Source organism: Sinohyriopsis cumingii, chromosome 19 (genome assembly GCF_028554795.1).
Source record: "Sinohyriopsis cumingii isolate HCF-2022 chromosome 19, ASM2855479v2, whole genome shotgun sequence".
NCBI lineage: Eukaryota > Metazoa > Mollusca > Bivalvia > Unionida > Unionidae > Sinohyriopsis > Sinohyriopsis cumingii.
This window is the reverse complement of record NC_142979.1, coordinates 48,816,321-48,838,530: the sequence shown is the minus strand read 5'-3', so window position 1 is coordinate 48,838,530 and position 22,210 is coordinate 48,816,321. Positions and strand designations below refer to the sequence as shown.

Genomic DNA, 22,210 nt, shown 5'->3' with positions numbered 1-22,210 from the left:
TCAAAACAAAACATCAAAATAATTGTTTTCTTCCCAATTTTTCCTTTTCTGCAATGGTATCCAAACCTGAAGGTTATGTGGAATCAGTTTCCACAAAAATGTAATGAGTTATTAGGATGATAACTATCAAATTATGCTGGTCTTGCTTAACTACTATTTAAGGGCTTGATTATGATGGTTGTTTGGTTGTTATGGGATTAATGCCAATTTTGCAGCACAGCCAAGAAGAACCACCATCCAATGAGAAGCAGCTGGAAACCTTCTCACATAGCCAACATTGGCCAGGTTGAGGCTGAAACCCTTGCAGACCAAGATGAGATGTTACTGATTAACTATAGGTGAGCACTGTAGATCACATAGCCAACACTGGTCAGGTTGAGTCTCAAACCCTCGCAGACCAAAGTGAGATGTTAGTGATTAACTAAAGGTGAGCACTGTAGATCACATAGCCAACACTGGTCAGGTTGAGTCTCAAACCCTCAAAGACAAAGGTGAGATGTTAGTTATTAACTAAAGGTGAGCACCACAGATCACTTGGCTACCTGGGAGAACTCTAGATTATGTACTATTTAAGATGGGCTTTGAAGTTTGTTTATATTTAATTTTGTATTGGTCATCCTACTAATTACCAGAGTGGCATCTTTTATACAAATTTCAAAAGCCTTTATATCAATGCTTTCTGTCAAAATTTGGAATTGCAGTTTATAATAAGCACTTATTTCATGTTCACACTATTTTCAGCCCATTGATACATTTAAAATAAGGCCACACTCATTTAAACTTAAAAGGCCTTATTGACTGGTACTGGCCTAAATTAGCAAAACCAATAAATATGTCTGTAACTAGTAAAATCTGTCTTCTGATTGGTTAGTATAATAAGTGTGGTCATTCTCACAAAAGTGATGTCATTCCCATAATGGCTAGACTGAATTAAGTTCTGAATTACAGTGCTTGGTTAGAAGCTTCACATGTGGCATGGTGCATTATGGGTAAATGATCCTGAATTTTTTTACATTGTTCAAAGATAGTAGCTGAAATTCATATGTGGTCTCATGAACACTAGAAGTATAATGCATTAGTCCCCAGAATACTCATCAAAATTTGGTCAAAGATGGTATAGCAGCTGTTGAGGTGATATTTAAGAGGCTTTTTTTTGTTTTCTGTTTTGGTAAAAGTGGCCATATTTGATAGTAAATCACCATCATCTGTATAAAGCTGAAAGCACATGATGCCATGATTCTAAATTTAGGTTTGAAAATTATTTCACAACAGTACTGAGCAGTTTTCAAGGATTTTGCTGTTTAAGAAACAGTGGATACATCTGATGCTGGATTTGCATCTTTTGTACCAATCTGATAATTCTGATTCCTGGATATTTACAAATTTGGTTGAAACTGATAAACAATTTTTCAAACTGTTAAAGCAATGGTTGATGTGCTAATGATGTATAATGAACAGAGAATGTTATAATAAGCTTACTTCATCTAACAATGAAGCTAAAAATGAACATTTTGACTTACCTAAAAGCTTAAAGAGAAGTTGCTTAGTAGCAACTGGAGCATTGAAAATGCTAAGTCCTTGCTTGTTACTTATACCTAAGCATGCACCGGCTCGGACCAGAGCTCGACACAGATTACCATTTCCATTCACGTAGGCCAGCAACAAGGCTGAAATAAACAGGCAGAAAGAAAAATAAGAGTCCCACAAATGGCAAATGATATGCTCACCATGTGACATTTCCCTTGCAATTACTTGACCTAAGCACTAGGGACTTAACTATATTTTAAGAGACACCTTCTAACTGCAAAAATGTTATCACAGTATCCCCCTTATAGTTCAAAATTGACACACCAAACACCGAAAAAAATGTCACACATAAACATTTACAGATTTACATTTTCCCTTGTTGTGACTTTAACTTTGAGGTAGTAGGCGTGACTGCAAATACATCACACTGTCTAGCAATATTGTATATCTGGATAAAGTATGGTAAAAACATCTTGAGTGGTTCAAAAGTTACAGTCTGGACAAGGAAACATGCTGATACCTTTTTCCTTGACATGACCTTGACATTAGTGTTGGGGTCTGACTTGTGCTACGCAACATGTAGTCATGATGTATATATAAAGATTCATGAAAATTCGCTAACTGGTTCCTTAAACTGCAGTCTGGACAAGGACATCGATCACAGAGTTAAATCTGCCCTTGCTGTGACCTTTAACCTTTGAGCAAGGAATCTATTGATTGTACATGACACACAATCTAGTCCTAATATCCATCTCAGTCAAGTTTCACATAAATCTCTTTAAGGTTTGCATAGTTACCAGACATGCAAACGTTTAATAGACAAACATAGCACAATAAGCTTCATTCAATCAGGCCAACATTAATTTTTATAAAACTGACTTATAGGAGATATAAACCAGGTATATGTATGAATATACGACAGCTTTCCAGTTTATATTGAGGTCAAGCATTGTGGTATCATGCCAAAGACATGTAGCATGATGTTCCACCCAGTCAAATTATCCTGACACCAAGCCAACCAGTCTTAACACTAACCTATTAATGCTAAGCACCTAGCGAGACAGCTGTTAGCACCATTTGTTCAAGTCTTTGGTATGACTCAGCTCATTAGTTGCATTATCTTACAAAATGTAGCATCTGCGAAAAAGTTTTAGAGATATGGTAAGGAAAAAAACCTCTTATGTACAAGCACTGAAATTCATACACTGCAAAACAGTAATAGTGTGTGTGTGTTTGGGATTTTTAAAGTAGCTTTAAAAAAATTCAGTCATATAGCTATGATGTCTGCTGTGTGGCAGTTTATAGTAATGTCTAGCATTGGGGCATCATGCGGCAGACATATATCATGAAGTCCCACCCAGACACATTATCCTGACACCAGGCCAACCAGTCCTAACACTAACCTTTTAATGCTGAGCACCAATCGAGGCAGCTGTTAGTATCATTTTTATAAATCTGTGGTATGACTAGACCTGGGTTCAAACCCATGACCTGCCACATCTGAGGTGGACATTCTAAATGCTCAGCAATAGTGAATGCAGGACATGTATGTACTCACTTTTAAGTCAAGGCAAATTGCAAAAAGCGAATTTGGATCTATGCAGTTTGTCTGGAGTAATTAGAAGAACAAATAACTCAGACCTTGATCTGCTTGCTGATTATGTAATGGCAGATTAGGGTTTCTGTTTTTTGCAGCTGGACTTATGTTATAAACAAATATATATGGTACTAATTAAAATATTTTATATATTTATTTTAATTAAAAAAATATACATTATGCCAATGTTACTATTCACTTATCCATCTATGGACCTCAAGCAAGCCATAGTGAACTGCAAACCAATGAAGCTTCACCTTTGTTAAAATTTTGTCAATACAGTGATTCTCCATTTAAAAAGGTTCCTGTAAAGACAGATCACTCCATTGTAAGAGAACACTAACATCTGTACCAAAAACTTGATTGTTTCCTATTCTATCCTTTTTGAGACATCATAATGTCCCTGCAAATCAGGGTTTATGTTCCTTGTTCTATTAATTACTCCTAACAAACTGCATAAAAAAAGATCTATTGGCAAATATGGTTCTGTGCAGTTTGCAGCTGGACTCAACTTAATAGCCTTCATATTGTCTGTCTAAAACCATTTTTCAGGACATGTTGGCCAGTATATTTGGTGGAGAAGACCCCAAGAAGAACCACCGACCCACAGGAAGCTTTCTCACATATTCACATTAAAAGCTGAGACTTGAGGTCATGCTGTGTTAGGTGAGATGTTTGAGTGATCTGTAAAAGTGGGCACCTCAGACCACCTAGGGTCCCAGATTATTATTAGTAATTATCAGAACAAACAATACTGACCCTGATCTGCTGAAGTATTATGTGATGGCAGATCAGGCTCTACATTCTTTGCAGTTGGAGTCAACTTAAATGCAAATATATATGGTAACTTTTAGGATGTGGAATAACTGAAAGTGTTATCATAAAATCTATATGTAAAATACTTGCTTATAACTAGAGTCCTACTGCAAACAACACAATACAGCAGATGAGGGTCTGTTTGTTCTACCAATTACTTATAACAAACTAAGCATTTATGACAGTTTAAGATTTTACCCAAGTGTATTGTTGCACTATGAATTTTAGTGTAGAGATGGGACATAAAATGATTTGGCTGCAACTCTTATTAAGTAATGAAAAGAAAACTGTGTGTGTAATATTAGTTGATGTAATAACAGTTATGTGAAAGATTATGAAAAACTGTATGAGACCTTGAAGATGTAATAAGTCATGTGAAAGATAATGAAACACTGTATGAGACCTTGTACATGTAATAACAGTCATGTGAAAGATAATGAAAAAATGTATGAGACCTTGAAGATGTAATAAGTCATGTGAAAGATAATGAAAACTGTGAGACCTTGTAGATGTAATAACAGTTATGTAAAAGATAATGAAAAACGGTACGAGACCTTGTGAGATTTTTAGTGATTTAAAACCTGCTTTTACCTGTGAAAAATAGAAGTATTTCAATAACTGTGTCACACTGAAAATATGCATTCACCATTGTATTCAGTTTATGTTGTATGAGAAATTAGCGACGGTAATTTATTCTCATAATTTTCTGAGAAATGACCCTTAACTTGGCAACTGATATTCAACTATATCATACAAAGTTATAAATTTTTAATGATATTTTAATAGCTTCGATCTTTAACAAGATAAAAATAAAATTTTGTTTGACAAGTACCTTAACATTTCACAAGTGATCATTCACAAAGTACATCTACTGACGTCTGCGCCGGTTCGAGTCTCGGATTCAGCCAGTGTGGGTATGTGAGAAAGCTTGCTCGTAGCTTCTCGTGGGTCAGTGGTTCTTTCCAGGGTTTTCCCGGGTTCTTCCTCCACAATAAATAATGGCCACCCTGTATAGCCTATCGTGTGCTGAAAAATGGCGTTAAACCCCACAACAACAACAACAAAAACAACATCTACTGACCTGTATTTCCCTCAGCATCTGGTTTATCAATAGGATAAGCTGGCATACATTCTCGGAACAATTCAAATATGGCAGCTGCATTTTCTTTACCATATTGGCCCAATATATGGAGAGGATTTTGGCCTCTGGAATTTTATTTAAAAACAGAATATTACATCAATGAATTAGTCTGAAAATCAAAAGCATTCAGGATTTTTTCATGAAGACAATTATTCATCAGTCAATAACTAACTAAAAACATATGTCCATTAGAGATTTTGTTTATATTAAAACTTTCATTGTGTATATTTTTTCAGAATTCAGTTTCCTCTGTAAGACTATGAAACTCAGTGTGTGTGTGTGTGTGTGTGTGATTTAGATTTTAAAGTAGCTTTAAAAAAAATTGAGCATGATGTCCCAGCCAGTCAAATTATCCTGACACCAGGCAGCCTAGTTCTAACACTAACCTCTTTATAATGAGGGTAAAGTGGGACAGGTTTTATAAGTCTTTGGTATGACTTAGTTGGGGTTTGAACCTGCAACCTCCTATGCCCGAGGTGGACATTCTAACCACTTAGACCATCAAAGCTGTTTTTATGTTTGTGAAAACTATATTTTACAATATTCTGAAGTATTATTAATTTTAATTATTAATTAATTAATTATTTTACATTAATATTAATTAATCTAACTGACACAACTTATTTACACCTTATATTTTAATATGGGTTTTGTAAAGCTAATACTGAGACAACAAAAAACTTTGCTCAGTAAAATAATCACGGAAGTTTGCAAAATTAATATAGTATATAATATCAAAACAAAGACCTTTTAAAATTGTTTCTTCCTTTAGAAAACACGAATTTACCACCAGAAAATATGAATTTCAAAACTTGAAATGTTTTATTGATTTAAATGTTTTAAATTAAGTAATTAACTTGTATTCTGATCTTGATTTCTTTTTCGTTCTAAACATTTTCTGACTTCAATATAAAAAGCTCTTTATATTCAATGCACAATGAAGTAAAACTATAGAATCAACCTTTGTAATCAACAACACAAAAGTCACTCATACCAAATTATTGTGGCAAATGGTGTTAACTGTATATAACAAATCAATAAGGACTAGCAAGTTAATGCATCTGTCTTTTAGTAAATTTCTCTGTTAACTGGAAAAAGAATTCCACAAAAGGGTGTCTCACCTGTGTTATTGTGCAACAAATTAAAAATAATGTTAAGACTTTAAACCTTTTAACCCACATTCTAAACTTATTTGTTGCTGCCACTTCATCATTGTTGGCATTGAACTGATACCCATTTCGCACCCTTTGTAAATGCAGGAAAGACAAGAGAATGCCAAGATTATAATATCATCTAAACAATAGTTAGTTTTCATTATTGGCAAATTAAATATTCACCAAGTAAAACTTTGTTATGGATAGGTTTCACTACATTTATGTTTTGTACATACAATGCTTGCTTTCAAACTTTCTTGTAATTTTGACAAGACAATACTTATGTAATTATTTGCTACATAACAGGACTCTACAAATTTGTGAATTAAGTTAAATTTAATTTAACCAATATTTATTGTAATATATTTTAAAGTACACATATGATCTGAACTCCATGAAATACTCACCTGGCATTAACTGCTTCTGCATTTATTCTTGATTCTACTAACAACACCCTTACACAGTTCACATTACCACTTTGTACAACCAGGTGAAGAGCTGCAAAATATATAAATAAACAAAATCTCTTAAGGTCTATACATTTACAGTCAAACCTGTCAATAGCAGCCACCTATGAGAAAAGGCAAAAGTGGTCTTTGTACACAAGTGACTGCTGTACACACATTTTAAAATTGTTTTTTTTTTTAAATAAAAAATACTATGCTATTATTATTTATTATTATTATGATATCAAATTTGTTTATGTGCACGATTCAACAAAATCAGAAAATATGCACATATGTTCTCTAACAAACCTATGTTCTACACAAGATTATTATATTTTGCAGACTTAAATCTATCCTATAAATTAATCAATGCCGACTTAAACTGGTCTTTGTTTCTTATTTCACTAGAAATTGAGAGCTTACATATAAATGTAAAATAAAAGAACTGAAACTTTGGTCTGCCAACTTGTATAAATCAAGTCTGGAAACAAAAGGCATGCTTCAAAAACAATATTTGGATAAACCAGTTACTTGACTCACTCAGATCAAAAGACAGACATCTTATATGAGAAGCCTGTGATGAATAGGAGCCAAAATAAGCTATATATGGTTATTCTTTGTGACCCATGAACTGAAACTCTGACTGCCTTTAGAAACAAGTTTTAAATACAAGATGACTCCTGACCCTAATGAAAAGTGATGTAAGTTGTAGCTATTCTCAACATGCACCTTTTTCATATGAGTTTTAATTCACACGCAATTAAATTAAGATAACAAACTACACCTGTGGGACAAAAGACAACTTCCATTTCTGCTGTATAAAGTAACTCCCTTTCCTATCAGCCAGCAAATTTCTTTGACCCTCAACCATAATAATAAAAACCACCTTGCCTTCAAAATCTGACATAATGACACCTTGACTTACACTAACATGTCACTGGAATACAGTGAGTACAAGCAAGATAAGAAATGTCTGCACATTGATTCTCATGATAGTCCTTTATCTACACAAAACCGTCTTCATGAAGCAACTGTTTAGTTTGCATAGACTGAGTGGTCACTCTAGATATGTTCCAGTGACTGCTTAAGGCAGGGAGACACCACTGTTTAGTTAGAAAACACCTGACCACTGACTACAGAAAGCAGGTGACAATTACACACAACACTTATGAAGGAAATTTTACTGAATGGGGGGGAGGGGTCTACAGGGTCACCCCTAGGACAGATATGACTGTATGTACCAACAGATGTTTCAAAATGTTCCACAGAGTAGATTACATAAATCAGGACATCAAATGTTTGTTTTTAATTGTAAATCCTTGACATTGAAATTAATTAATTTAAATAGGATTTTATGAACAATTTTGTTCTTTTTTTAAAAATGTGATTTTATTTTGAATGATTTGCCAATGAGCATATCTGGTCTTGTCAATCGATCCAGGAATTAGATGGATATATTTTCCTTGTAGGCCCCTCCTATTGGTCGCAGCATTTTGAAAGCTGTGCTGGGAAATGGCAGTCTCCTATCGATATTCCAAGGGAAGAAGATGTTGAATATGCAGGACACCTTGGTTTTGTAGAGTCCTTCGGTTACGATGATGTTCGTGTGCATATGCTTAAGAATAATGGACATTCGTGTGAGTATTAATAGTTTCCATACTTTGAACAGACAAAGACGCAAATCAGAAAAATAGTTAATTAATATGCATGTTGGTGTTTTAGAAACATTATTATCTGCCAACATTTTCAAAGGAGAAAAAATAATGAAATCTTGTTTATGATAACACTTTCATCCTGACCTCTTTCATTTGATCAATTATCCATTTATGAAAGCACTTTCATTTTGACAGCTTTTATTTGGATCAATAATTTGTTTATGGACACACTTTTATTCCTACCTCTTTCGTATGGATCCATAATCTGATTAACGAATCAGTTGTTCATATACAAATATATCTGGAAATATGTTCCTCTCTGTAGTACATGATCTCCATTACAAACAGAAATATTTACATATATTCAATATAATGGATCATTAGTGCTCTGTTTCATACTTTTTTATGTTCAATAATCATTCAGTATTTTATAAACCCTCAATTATGACAAACTTTGATATGGCCATTAACATGTGATGATCGTTGAAATATCCATTGCTAAATTGTGCCTATCTACATCATGATAAGCATATTCTATTCACTTATGTGTCGATATATCAGTCAAATTCAAATGCATACTCCCAAGTATGTCTTGATCTGTCCACATTTCTCTAAATTGTATTTCCAATAGATATTTTATACTCAACTGTCTGTCCACATGTGTCTAAATTGTATTGCCATACTCACCTGTCTGTCCACATGTCTCTAAATTGTATTCACATTAGGTATGTTATACTCCCATGTCTATTCATGTCTCTAAATTGTGTTCCCATTAGGTATGTGATTCTCACCTGTCTGTTCACATGTCTCTAAATTGTATTCCATTTAGTATGTTACACTTATCTGTCTGTTCATATGTCTATCAATTGTTTTCTAATTAAGTATATCCTTTGTGTGTTCCTAAATAGTATTGAGATTATGTATTATAACTTCATTTATTCTCTACTCTTGGTATTATAATGACGGGATAAAGATTTATATGTGTACACAGAGGTGAAGTGCTTGTCACAGTTTTAACTACAGAATCCAATCCAACTGAACACTCTGAAGTAACTGGTGGTTATTCTCACAATGTACCAATGGTGACTGTGTAGTAAGTGAACCATGCCTGTATTTACATATCATTTACCATTGTTCTGATTATCATCCACAGCATCGAAGTCAATTCCATTTTCCAGGAGCACAGTACAGATAGTGGAACAGTCTTTGATGGCTGCTAAGTGTAGAGCTGTCTGGCCACTGGATGTTTTGGCATTCACATCCACACCAGCGAGTAACTGAAAAACAGGGGAAACATTTACTCAAGCACACGCTTGTCTGATTACTTGAAACTGCCATATAATAATCTGTTGACCAATGCAACCATTCAGCTTAATCAAATACTGATTTCATGTGTTTGGGCTGGTCAAGCTGTTCCAAAGCAGCTAGTAAATAACCTATAATGGTAATTAACATACAAATGTATAAACTCCAACATCTCTCATCTAATTATCCCCAAATTTTATAATTAAAAATCCTGGTGAGCAGTATGACTGTTTCAGTCAGAAGTTAGTAGAACAATTGCATATTTTCAAGAAATTCATAATCAACTCTGTTTATCCAACAGATGAATTTGTCATTTTTATTTTTTGCCAGACTAACAAACTGTCGGCACATATGAAACTATACACTGAAAGAGTTATAAAAAGCATATTCTTACACATAAATATATATACTCACTTATAAGTCCATCCCGAGTGCAAAACTGCATAGACTCAGTTCTGCTGATGCAAAAACTGAAGAACTGACACTGATTATATAAATGAACTTAATAAAGAAACAAGATAAACCAATTTTTCCTAGTAAAATATGTTTCTTTGAGAATAATTACACAATCATAAAACCTAAGGAAAACTACTTCTACCTTGCCAATCCAGTCATCCCAGATACTACATTAAGCTAAAGGGAGCTAAAAGTTTTCTGCTGACCTAGGTGGCAAACAGAGTGATCTCCCCTTGGTATAAGGCTTGGTGGCAAAATCCATGAACCTTTCATTACTACTGGAGCGTAAGGCATGCTCTCTATGGATGCAACTACAGGGAGGATGGGAGGGTGCATGTGTATTATGATTGGGTAAGTATTCTTGAAGAAACATTATTTTACTAAGAAAAATTGGTTTCTTCTTTAAATATGTTACCCAATCATAATACCTCAGGATAATAGGTTAGAGGTGGAGGGAGGTATATCCCCTTACCATGGAGATACCATCTCCGTTCCCCTGAGGTATGTGAGACAGCTTCTAGTTAACCTGACTGGAGGGGACTCCATCTGTTGGGGAGCAGCTTCAAATGGGGAAAAAAATCCCCCCCCCCAATATATATATATATATATATATATATATATATATATATATATATATATATATATATGTATTGATAACAGAAAACCGTCAATTTTCAAGCAGTAGTGATCTTTACATATTTTATTCCAATAATTTTTCTTACCACTTAAAGATAAAAATGCAGTCTAAACTCCCATAAGTGGCACAACCGTTCAGCTGCCACATGGGACACTCCTTATGCATATGATTTTACTGACTACTTACCAAGTTCCTAACAATTATCTCAGATCCAACTTGTACAGCCAGGTGTAGAGGGGTCAGCTGTTTGGAATCATGCACCTTAGAGTTAACGTTTGCTTTTACACTGATGAGAAACAGTACACTCTCAATGTCAAATTTTAGTATGGCATTATGTAGGAAGTTACGGCCCTGGTTGTCGACCTGAAATAATACAATATTTATTTAATGACAGACGAAAGATTAATGATAAGCCTACCACCGTTTTTGTTCCCTCAAAAAGTTTGGACAAATATTTACTGATGAACTTGTGGTCTAATAATAAGTCCACACTGCATCTTTAAGGAAATATTCATGGAAGAAATACTGTCATGGTCATACTGGATTGCATCTTGTAGAAGAATTATAAAAAATATTCCACTTGTTTTTATAAATTTTTATTTAAAATGAACACAAAACTGCGACAAAAGTTTTTTGATTAAAATAAAAAAATACTATTTTCTTGTGTAAAAAGTTGTCCCTGGTATACTGTCATATAAAGTGACAGACAGCAGATCTGACTCTAAGCTGTCAGTTAATTAAAACAAATGGCATAAAATACTGTCAATATTCATGTGCGAGACTTTTAATGTTATGCTGATGCAATGTGACATCATGATGTAATGAAAAAACATGAAAATGATATACAGGCAGTCTACTCAAGAACATGTCATTGTGAGATTTTCTGTCAGAAGTCATGCCTAAGAAATCATCAAAATGTGTGAACATCATATAGCATAATTTCATGCCCATCTTTTATTTTTGTTTGTATGATTCTGATTTTTAATGTAGCTTTAAAAAATGTCTTATCACTGCAATGTATGCTCTGTGGCAGTTTATAGTGATGTCTAGCACTGGGGCATTATGCCCATCTTTTATTCCTTCAATGAAATGCTCTTCTTTTCTTCAAATTGAGGGTAATTTCCACTCCCTTGAACTATCAGTTCTATCACAGACCCTGAATGGTATCATATCAATGATATACACAAATAACCCATAGTTACAGTACAAGTTTGCTTTCAAGTAGAAACTGAAAAGAATCGTGACTCAGGAATAACATGACAATTTAATGGTATCAAAATTTATAAAAATATGAATTGCGATTAAAGCAAATCCATGCATTGATGGAAAAAAGATAGGATATTTACACACATTTTAAGGAACAAATGAGTGAGACAAATAATAAATGATGGAGATTTGAACTGACATGAAGAAAAAATATCTCCATCTCTGAGTTACAATACAGGATTTCTGACATGAGAAACTCAGATAATAAAAATAATAATAATAATAATAAAAACAACAACAACAACAACCACATTAATAATAATAATAATAATAATAATAATAATAATAATAATAATAACAATAATAACACAGTGTGACCCTGCTATAACACAGTAGTTGGGAGCCATAGAAGCCGACCGCATTATAGACCAAACCTTGTTATAAGCAACCAGGTCAGCTAGCTGAAGAAAATGTACCCCAAAAATATTGGGGTGGGTGAGGGTGTAGGTAATAAATAGGGGCGGTAAGATACGTGCTTCATCAGCACAGTTACCATCTTAAATTGATGCATATTAAATGAGAAATACACCAGTAGTGAAAACAGAAGACATCATATATAATAGATTACTTTATTTCGAGAACCACGAATTGGTACATATACATGAATCCTGTTTATATATAAATGTATAATGTATAACATGAATAGAATATCAACACCGTGTACTCACCCGCGAACCTCATAATATACATTGAATCCAGTACAAGTGATTCCATTGAAAATATGCACACACAGAACTTTAAATTATTCAGTAATTTTGTAACAGGTCATATTGGTCTAATTCAGTGGAAAAACATAGCACAATCACGTAATGAATGACGAAGAACATTTACTTTTCAGTATGTTCCAAGTTGGTAAAAGTTAGTTTGCGTTTTAAGCCGCCGTTGGTAGCGTTCATAAGCATAAACTTTTCCCTACAAAAGGAAACTTTCACAGCACAGTTAACATGTTCCAGTCACATTGGAAAATGCAAAAATCCATCAGATTCCATCACTTTTATTTAAGTTTGGTACTGACTTCCTTTGAAGAAAAGTTCTTTGTTGTTATTGAAAGATTGTAGTTTACTTTCTTTGATGAAGCTGCATGCGCTATTGAAGTCATCGCTAAAGGAAAACTTTGGAGAACCAAACAAATGCCCATTTTTTATTGTTGCAGCAACATCAAATAATTGTATTGCATGATTGAGATTTGTACTTTTTCCATTTGCTGAGTACATTTTCATAACAGTCGGTACCTCAAACGTAATCTGTTTCCTTTGAAATTTCAGCAAACTATTTTATCTGGGTACATTTTTAAAAAGGAATTAGCCACTGTTTGGACTATTCTAGGTACTGTCCCTCGATGCCTATTGAAGAAACCAAGAAGTAAGATGCAATTTTTATCCATTTGTGGTAGCAGCATGATGCTGCCTTCCATGCATGCGTCTGAAAATTAACAAAGGGTCAACAGACGATAGAGATGCAGGTGTTCTGATGACAGGGATTATTACAGAAAATATGAGTGTTCTGAAGGATTTAATTCTGAGTGAAAAGAAGTGGAATTTTACTTACCATCCACATACAAATGTCGGGGCCCTGAGTGGCCTAGTGGTCTAACACGCTCTCCATTATGGATCACTGCCATCTCACCTCTGTCTGCATGGGTTCAAGTCTCGGATTCAGCCAATGTGGGTATGTGAGAAAGCTTGCCAGTAGCTTCTCGTCGGTTGGTGGTTCTTTCCAGGGGTTTCCCGGGTACTTCCTCCACCATTCTTACTGGCCGCCATGTATAGCTTATAAAGTGCTGAAAAATGGCATTAAACCCTACAACAACAACAACTAATCTCCCTTGAGGCCATCAACAAATATTTTTAAAAAAAATAATAAATATAACAAATAGTTGGGGCTAGGCTGATCACTACTTTATAGAATATGAATTTTCCTTCTCTTTAGTAAAAGTTTGGGTTAGGCATCAGAGCTATACAAATTTTATATCAGTGAGAATGCCCAGGGCATGCAAACTGGAAAATCATCTGCCCTTTGGGAGATTTCAGTTTGCCCCATAATAAAGTAGTATCACAACTAAAGCAATACAAATATAATTATAAAATACTGGATGTTTCAAGGAAAACACATTATATTTATTTTAAAAATACAGAACAGTTGTTTTCTTTTTATATTTTTTTGTACCTTAAAACTATACGTCAATAATTAACATCATCAAACAAGATATATGTAAATAATGTATGTAGACAGATTTCTAAATCAGGAAAAAAGGATGGGTTAGAGTGTAGATATAGTTAGAAAAACAAAGATGGACATACACATTTATGAAAATAGGTAAATGGATAGGTAGATAAGGGTTTTGGAAATGATGAAAGAGAGGGAGGCAGAGATGTCTGGGCAAAAAGTCTTCAACACAAGAAAATGTGAGACTGACTCTGATACTGACAAGATGGAAGTTATAGACTTTAGCAGTATACTGTGTGAAATAAAGAACCGTTAGAAAGAAGGAAACTGCAAACAGTTATGATATAAATAAAGATGCAGATAAATCTTCTGTGGAAAGCTAGCACAGTATGAAGCATAACAAATTGAACACAACATCTCTCTCACTCTCCAAAATTACAAACTCGAGCTTGCCTGAGCCAAATGTGGGCTTGTCCTGGGCATCGGGTAGGTGAATTTATTTAGCTTGGGCTTTATTATCAAGCATGAGTTTATCACCAGAGAAAATAAATTATATTTGTGTCATCCTCATTTGTTCTGTCTCTCTAAAACCTCATGTATACATCAATGGGGGATGGACAATGACCAAGTAAGGGATTACTTGGCTAGGTGAAATACAGTTGGGCCTGCCTCCTGTATGCTACATATAGTACATGGGTGATGTTGTTGCTGTTGTTGTAGGGTTTAACGCCATTTTTCAGCATGCGATAGGCTATACATGGCAGCCAGTATGAATGGTGGAGGAAGAACCCGGGAAAACCCCAGAAAGAACCACCGACCCACGAGAAGCTACAGGCAAGCTTTCTCACATACCCACATTAGCCGAATCCAAGACTCGATCCCACGCAGACAGAGGTGAGATGGCAGCGATCCGTAACGGTGAGCGCTTTAGACCACTCGGCCACTCGGGGCTCCAGTACATGGGTGAAAGTTGGAAAAACCCACAATACTGAAAAGCAGGACACTGGTCAAGGGGGCTACCTAGCGGGTGGGTCCAGAGAAAAGGTCTATGCCACCACCATGCCCTGCTTCTTGACTTGGACTTCCTAGTTTGTACTCTTTTAGACAATGAAGGTGACACCTTTTTTAAAGGACAAAAATATCAGTCAGACCGGAAAATTTCTGTAAATTGGAATCCAATCCATGTTTATGTTTACCATCATGAAAATTCTGAAAAAGAATGGGATATTTTAACAGAATCGATTACCTATATCCCATACAGTACAATACTTTATGGTTCTAAAATAAAGCCAAAAATGAATCAAAATGAGAAGAAAAATAAATCATTTGCAAATACCTGCTCTGCAGCATTAGTCTCCCTGTTGAGTATAGATTGAGCAGCTTTGTTATTTCTGGTTGTCATGGCAGCAGCAAATGGAGTCTGACCCTGTTTGTCCCTTATGGTCAGATCTAACTTTGGATGGCCAAGCAAAAGGGAGATAATCACATGGTGTTGATTTTCTATGGCTATATGTAGAGGCATCTTTCCTTCTGCATCCTAACAGCAGCAAATAGAAAGAAAAAAGAAAAATTAATTATACAATGCCTATGCATTAAAAATAAAAAATAACTAAAATTATGATCATCAAGCATGTTTATGCACTCATAAATCCTGTTTTGTGGTAACAAGTATTTCCTCACTCTGAGAACAATGAATAAACATTTTGATTATAACCAAACATTTAACATCAAGCAAACTTCAGTCCAAGCTAAGCTACTTAAAATATTTTTAAGGGCAGAAAGAACACAGCCTCTACAATTCAAGTTTACACCTGAGATGATGAAAATATCTGTTATCTATTCCTTATATTGTGTGCTTAAAATGCTGAAATATAAAGCTTGAATAATGCACTGCTTCTTAATGTTTTACACATCCATCAATCTAGCATTACTGAATGGTAACAATGAATCAAACTCTTCTCTGAAAATTTTCACAATAAGTAAGTGCAAATGTTGGACTCGAGCTCAAAACTCCAAATTTATACCTAGTATTTGGACAGCACATATGTGATTTATGGCTGAACAAGCTTGGAGCAATTTAAAGACAGATCACATTAGTGGTTATGTGCACCATGATGCAAGGACATTAAACGTCAAACATCACAATGATAAGTACCTGTTTGTAGGTGTTTCCAGCATAGTGGCATTTACTTAAGTACATGCAAACTATGGTCAACAAGGTGCAAAATTTTGATGCTTGTATTTTGTAAAAATAGGGTTAATGAATATAAAACAAGAGTACTGTAAACTGGGACATTATACATCACTACGACAAGTTAAAACGCAGAAAGAATTTTTGACTTTCAGTCTTGGCGACCTTAACCTCTATTTATCCCCAAATCGACTGATACCCTTCTTGTCTCTTATCCAGGCCATTCACAATGTTTTGTCAATGGTTTGGTTTTTTTAAGGCTGGTGTTATCTTATCAAAATTGTTTTTACCTTCTTGGTGTTACTTTAATCTTGACCTTTTAACCCCAAATCAACAGGTGTCTTCTTTATCAAATGCAATCCATCTATAAAGTTTAATCAAGGCAAGTGATACATGATTTAAGTACTTTTGTGGAAATCACTTTTCATTCTTTCAGTACCAATGACTTTAAATTCTGACCTTTTGATCCAAAATGAATACGTGTCTTAGATTAAAGCTATCCACATAGATTGGTAAAAGTACTCAACAAAAAAACTAAAAACTAAAAACTTCATCTGGAAACCATTTGTCTTTTTAGTCCCTGTGACCTTCACTTTTTCCTTCTAGCTCAGAATCAAAAGCTGTCTTTCTATCTCAGATGCAATCCATTTATAAAGTAGAAGTCAAGATACCTGATATACAGTTAAAGTTACTGTTGGAAAACATTCCTTCATTTAGTTCCTCTGACCTTGACTTCTGACCTTTTGAGCCCGAGTTCAAAATGGTTGATGGCAAGGAACTCAAGTTATTGTGTGGAAATGAAATAGTGAAAAAATGGACAGACATACAGATGGATGGAAAACATCATAACATGATATGCTCTGCCTTATGGCAGGCATTTAACAAATGTCTTGATGGGACTCACAATGATGTCCAACAATAATTTCCAAGATAAGTCAATTTCCTCTTCTTAACTGCTGACTACTAAAACCATCTGATATTCTTAAATAAAATAACAAATTCAATATATATGATGAAAATGAGCATCCCTGACAACATTCTTACTTATATGTACTGTTGCTTCTTTTATCCCTCTCTGACCTTCTCAGACTGTTCCTTGATGGATCATACATGGCACAGTTATAACTCAAATTAAAATCAGTGACATGCTTTTTTCTCTCACTTTTTTTATGCTATTTTCCACTGATCTAATTGTGAAAGGAATTAATTAATTAAGCAAAGTTCTTGTAAGTAGTCAATTTAAATATTGTGATTTGTCCTTAACAGGGATATTGGGTACATTATATTTTTAACAAGCAACAATTTTAGTAAATTCAAAGAGACTTGTCTTTGTTTCTTCGCCAACTCCCGACCTATGACAACTCTAAGCCTAAGTTTGTCCCTTGGAAAAAAAAACTAATCAGAATGATTAAATATTTATTTAAAAACACTGTATTGTATCATGTTAATTTAAACAAAATACAACAAAGACCATTTCTACTATTATTAGAAGAGTCTGGATCTATCCTAAGGAAGCCTTGTATGCTGTAAACAACAGCTTGGGTATGTAGACAAATACATTTAAAAGCAATACCTGACTGTTGACATTTGCCCCTTGCTCCATCAAACACTGCACTACCATCTCCATTCCCCATGCACAGGCCAAATGCAGGGGTGTTTGACCATCTCTGAGCAGAAAAAAAAAATAAATATTATTCATCTTCACTGAAGAATTTGTGAAACGATAGCTGATATCCGTCATTACCACAATGACCTGCTCAAAATGGCTGATTTGTAGAGGAATTTCCCATAGTTTTCTGTCATGTGATTTATGTTGTGCAACAATTTTATATTTTGTTCAAAATAATGAAATGCAACCTTGGTTAATTTTGTTGTTGTTGTTGTTGTTGTAGGGTTTAACGCCATTTTTCAGCACACGATAGGCTATACATGGCGGCCAGTATTAATGGTGGAGGAAGAACCCGGGAAAACCCCAGAAAGAACCACCGACCCACAAGAAGCTACTGGCAAGCTTTCTCACATACCCACATTAGCTGAATCCGAGACTCCAACCCACGCAGACAGAGGTGACATCGCAGTGATCCGTAACGGAGAGCGCTTTAGACCACTCGGCCACTCGGGGCCCCACAACCTTGGTTAAAATTAGTTATTACCTTTGTGACTTTGGTGAAATAATGGGAGTAATATATTTTTCTTCAATAATACCAGCCCAATAATAACACAATGGCAGTGCATTCAATACCTTCCAAATCCAGCCCTTCCAAGCAAACAAAAGACATTCAGTCTGTCTTTTGGCTTGTTTTCATGACTGATGTGTTAAAAGTTAATCTGCTTGCCAAGGTAGATCTGATATGACTGGTCTACCCTTAGTGAGGTTTTCACCAAATCTCTTCAAATTGTTGCTTACTACGGAATGGATGCATAGGATCTTAAAGGGATATAACAGAAGGAAGAGCTTGCATTGTCATCAGGAAAGCATTATCAAATAACATTTTACTCTAAAAATTGGTTCTTCTTCAAATATGTTACCCAATCATAGTATGTTTAAAGAAAAGGAACTGGAGGAGAAATTCACATCCAACTACTCTCAAGTTGGCACTGTCTCCAGTTACCTGTGACTTGGCCTTTCAACTTTCTACATGATGGACTGCAACGAGCAACCTCTGCAGGTATGGACTGAACTTAAGCCTGTGTGGTGACAGGACCCTGATGTGTGGATTGGCTTATACCTTTGGATGGTAAGTCTACTAGAAACATGAGCATGCCTGGGATATGGCAAACATGAATGTGGACTTCTTGAAGAGGACATCACCTGACATCATCTGAGAAAATCCCAAAATGGATGACAGAGGTCTGTAGACTGACTTCCTTTCTTAAAAAAGAAAAGACAACAATCAAGATAACTGGAAACTGAAAGCATGGTCAAAAGGTATCACTATAACCTTCAGCTCCAGAGGGTTGATATGTGCTGAGCACTATAAGAAGAGGTCAAACCTGGCACTCTTGGAAGGAGGGCAGGAGGTAAGCATCATGCTTGTGCTGGTATCCAGACCTTGATGCTTGGTAGCTGACCCGTCAGCAAGACAGCTGCTGTTCAATGAGGAAAGTCGACCCATTTGCTCAGATGGTACCTTATTTTAGTCTCATAGACAAAGTCACAGCTGTAACTGAATACAGCCAGATAAAATGAACTTGTGGCGCAGGGCAGAAGGCTTTGTGGCCCCATTGTGAAGACTCAACTGGCAAAAAGATTTTCAATCTAGGATATAATAATAATAATGAGGACTTTGTATAGCGCCTAATCTTTAGAAGCACTTTACAACATTAGACAACACCTATAACATAAAAAACATATAATGATATGATTACAAAAACAAACACCATGAAATTAGAAAACATTCAAAAACTTGCTGAGAATATTTAAGGTAGGAAACATTATTAGGTCTTTAAGTTTGTTCTTGCAGTCGAAATAAGTGAGTTTTGAGAGCTCTCTTGAATGTGATCACTCTGTCTTTGTGTCTAAGTTCAGTGGGCAATTCATTCCACATTGCTGGGCCCTGGTATACAAAAGAACGCTGTCCATATGACTTTGTTTTCATAGTGGGAATAATGAATATACAATTGTCAGAAGAGGAGCGTAAGTATCTTGCTGGTGTATACACATGGGTGAGGTCAGATAGGTATTTATGACTAGAGTCCAACAGTGAAACATAGCACAGAGAACAAATTTTGTGTTTGATTCTAGATCGAATGGATAGCCAGTGTAGGGTATAGAGCAGCGGGGAGGTATGCTCTGATCGTGGTACTCTAAGTATGATTCGAGCAGCTGTGTTTTGAACTTTTTGAAGTTTCTGGAGCAGACATTGAGATGAACCAGACAGAATTGAGTTACAATAGTCCAGTCTTGAAAGTACTAATGAACACACAAGTGTTTTAGTGGCATCAACTGAAAAGATATTTGCGAATTGAGCTGATGCATCTCAGCTCAAGATATGACTCTGAAAAAGCTAAAAAGGTGTTTTTCAGAGGGCATTTTGGCAATCTGATTAAAATCAGATCTCCTCTGTCCTATGTGAAGATCTGACGATGACTACTTAGGGGTCATGTTCTGGTGACCTTTGAATTAGCCAATGAAAATGCAGCTTTCAAAAATCTGAAAGTGAATCAAACTATTCAATACACATTCATGATCTTCGTCCACACTGCTCAGTCTCCAAATGAGATAAGACTTCATTTGACTCGCTGGTCAGATGAGCAATAATGGTTACCCCTAAGCGGTCGCTGTCAGATCTTCATGTGTAACAGTGGAGATCTGATTTTAATCATATTGGCATTTCGGGGGAGGCAAACTCAAAGCTAAAAGTGCTTTCTGATCCCATGTCCAGATTAATGAAGAACTGGGAAATACTGAGATGGGACTTGGACTTGCTGATAAGGAAACTGAGATGTAGCAAGAGTGAAACAAAGGAGATTAAGTAAAAATGAAACAAAGGATTTCATGTCTTGCTATACAGGGATGCCCATTCTGTGCTTCTGACCTGAAAACTATCCCTCTCAAATGGCATTCGGGACTGATTTTTAAGATATACATGCAGAACTCAAGTGCCCAAAGGTGTTGCTTCAGAAAGCTGAGATCTCAAAAATTCCTGGAATAAAGACTAAAGTCACTGATACTAAGTCAAGCATTGAGCTCTATGCTGCTATACTGCAAAATGTCAAAGACTTGACATTAATAATGGTCTTTTTTATAGTTCAACAGGTGAGGGAATCCTGCATGAGGCCATTAAAAGAGTTGGAGAGAAGGTTTGAAGACTATTTCACTGGATGCATGAATGGCTGGATCTTCTCTGGATGTTCAGTTGAGGAAGGAAGATGGTGCTTGTTAGCATGTGTTCTCAAATTCATATGGTTGGGTGAAAACGAAATGGTCTTCAGTGGATTCAAAACCTAAACAGGAAAAAAACTGGATCCTGGAGATTGTGAACGAAATTGGGAGAAAATCCATACTGGGACACAGAAATCCCCAGGCATTCATTTGCTACCTGCCAAAAGGTTTTAAGCAGGTGCTGGGTGTCTGGGAATGGAGAGTCACTGAAGCCTGTACTGGGTCTGGATGGAGCAGGCATCAGTGATGGACCTGTCTAGTGCCAATCCTTGATCCTTCCACTCAGGGGTACACAATTCTCTTTGGCCAAGGGCCAGATTGCATTTTCTAAGACCACCTGAGGGCCGGACAGAACACATTTGTGAGCCGTATCCGGCCCCTGGGCCATGGATTGTGCACCTCTCCTTCCAATGGTCTGCAAATGGATGGTGAGAGAAGTTTTTTTCTCCAAATCCATTGCCAGCAGTACTGAGCATCAGTAACAGAATATGGACTGGACAAGGTATGGCAGGCTATTGAATAATGTCTTTAGCCCAGGACTGGTATTCTAATCAATGTGCCAAAACTGGAGACATGGTTTACGTCAAGGAATTGTGTGCACAAAGTTGCCATAGTAATGAATTTTAATATAAATATAGTACATGTCTCACTGCCATGTGCAGCATTACCCATGGTGTATATTGTTGTTCTTTTGAGTGATTGTGACTTGGTTAGTTTTATTTACATGGGTAAAATGATAGATACTTTGTCCTTATTTCCATTAGATTGGACAAATTCACATAACACAATGCCATATCTGCCACATGAAAAACAAAATTCTTTTTTAACTTCCAAAACCCTTAATTCAGTTATGTTTATAAAACACAATTCTCAGGAAAATAAACAGAGAGAATGGTAGAGACACCATAATATGTTTTTAATCTGTATAAACAGTAAACAGTTGTGTTTAGCGCTCATGGAAAACTATC

General features: G+C 35.6%; 1 protein-coding gene across 2 annotated transcripts in view; it reads right to left on the bottom strand.

The window, feature by feature from the left end:
* Positions 1-22,210, bottom strand: part of LOC149775663 (ankyrin repeat and FYVE domain-containing protein 1-like) — a 139,325-nt gene that overhangs the window by 18,977 nt on the left and 98,138 nt on the right. For both annotated transcript variants that reach the window (XM_089944143.1, XM_089944144.1), the window contains exons 17-23: positions 17,931-18,024; positions 15,503-15,703; positions 10,921-11,097; positions 9,466-9,613; positions 6,643-6,733; positions 5,022-5,146; positions 1,521-1,667 (exon numbers count right to left, since the gene is read on the bottom strand). In XM_089944143.1, coding sequence (XP_089800269.1) covers positions 1,521-1,667; positions 5,022-5,146; positions 6,643-6,733; positions 9,466-9,613; positions 10,921-11,097; positions 15,503-15,703; positions 17,931-18,024 — 983 coding nt within the window. The remainder of the gene's footprint in view (positions 1-1,520; positions 1,668-5,021; positions 5,147-6,642; positions 6,734-9,465; positions 9,614-10,920; positions 11,098-15,502; positions 15,704-17,930; positions 18,025-22,210) is intronic.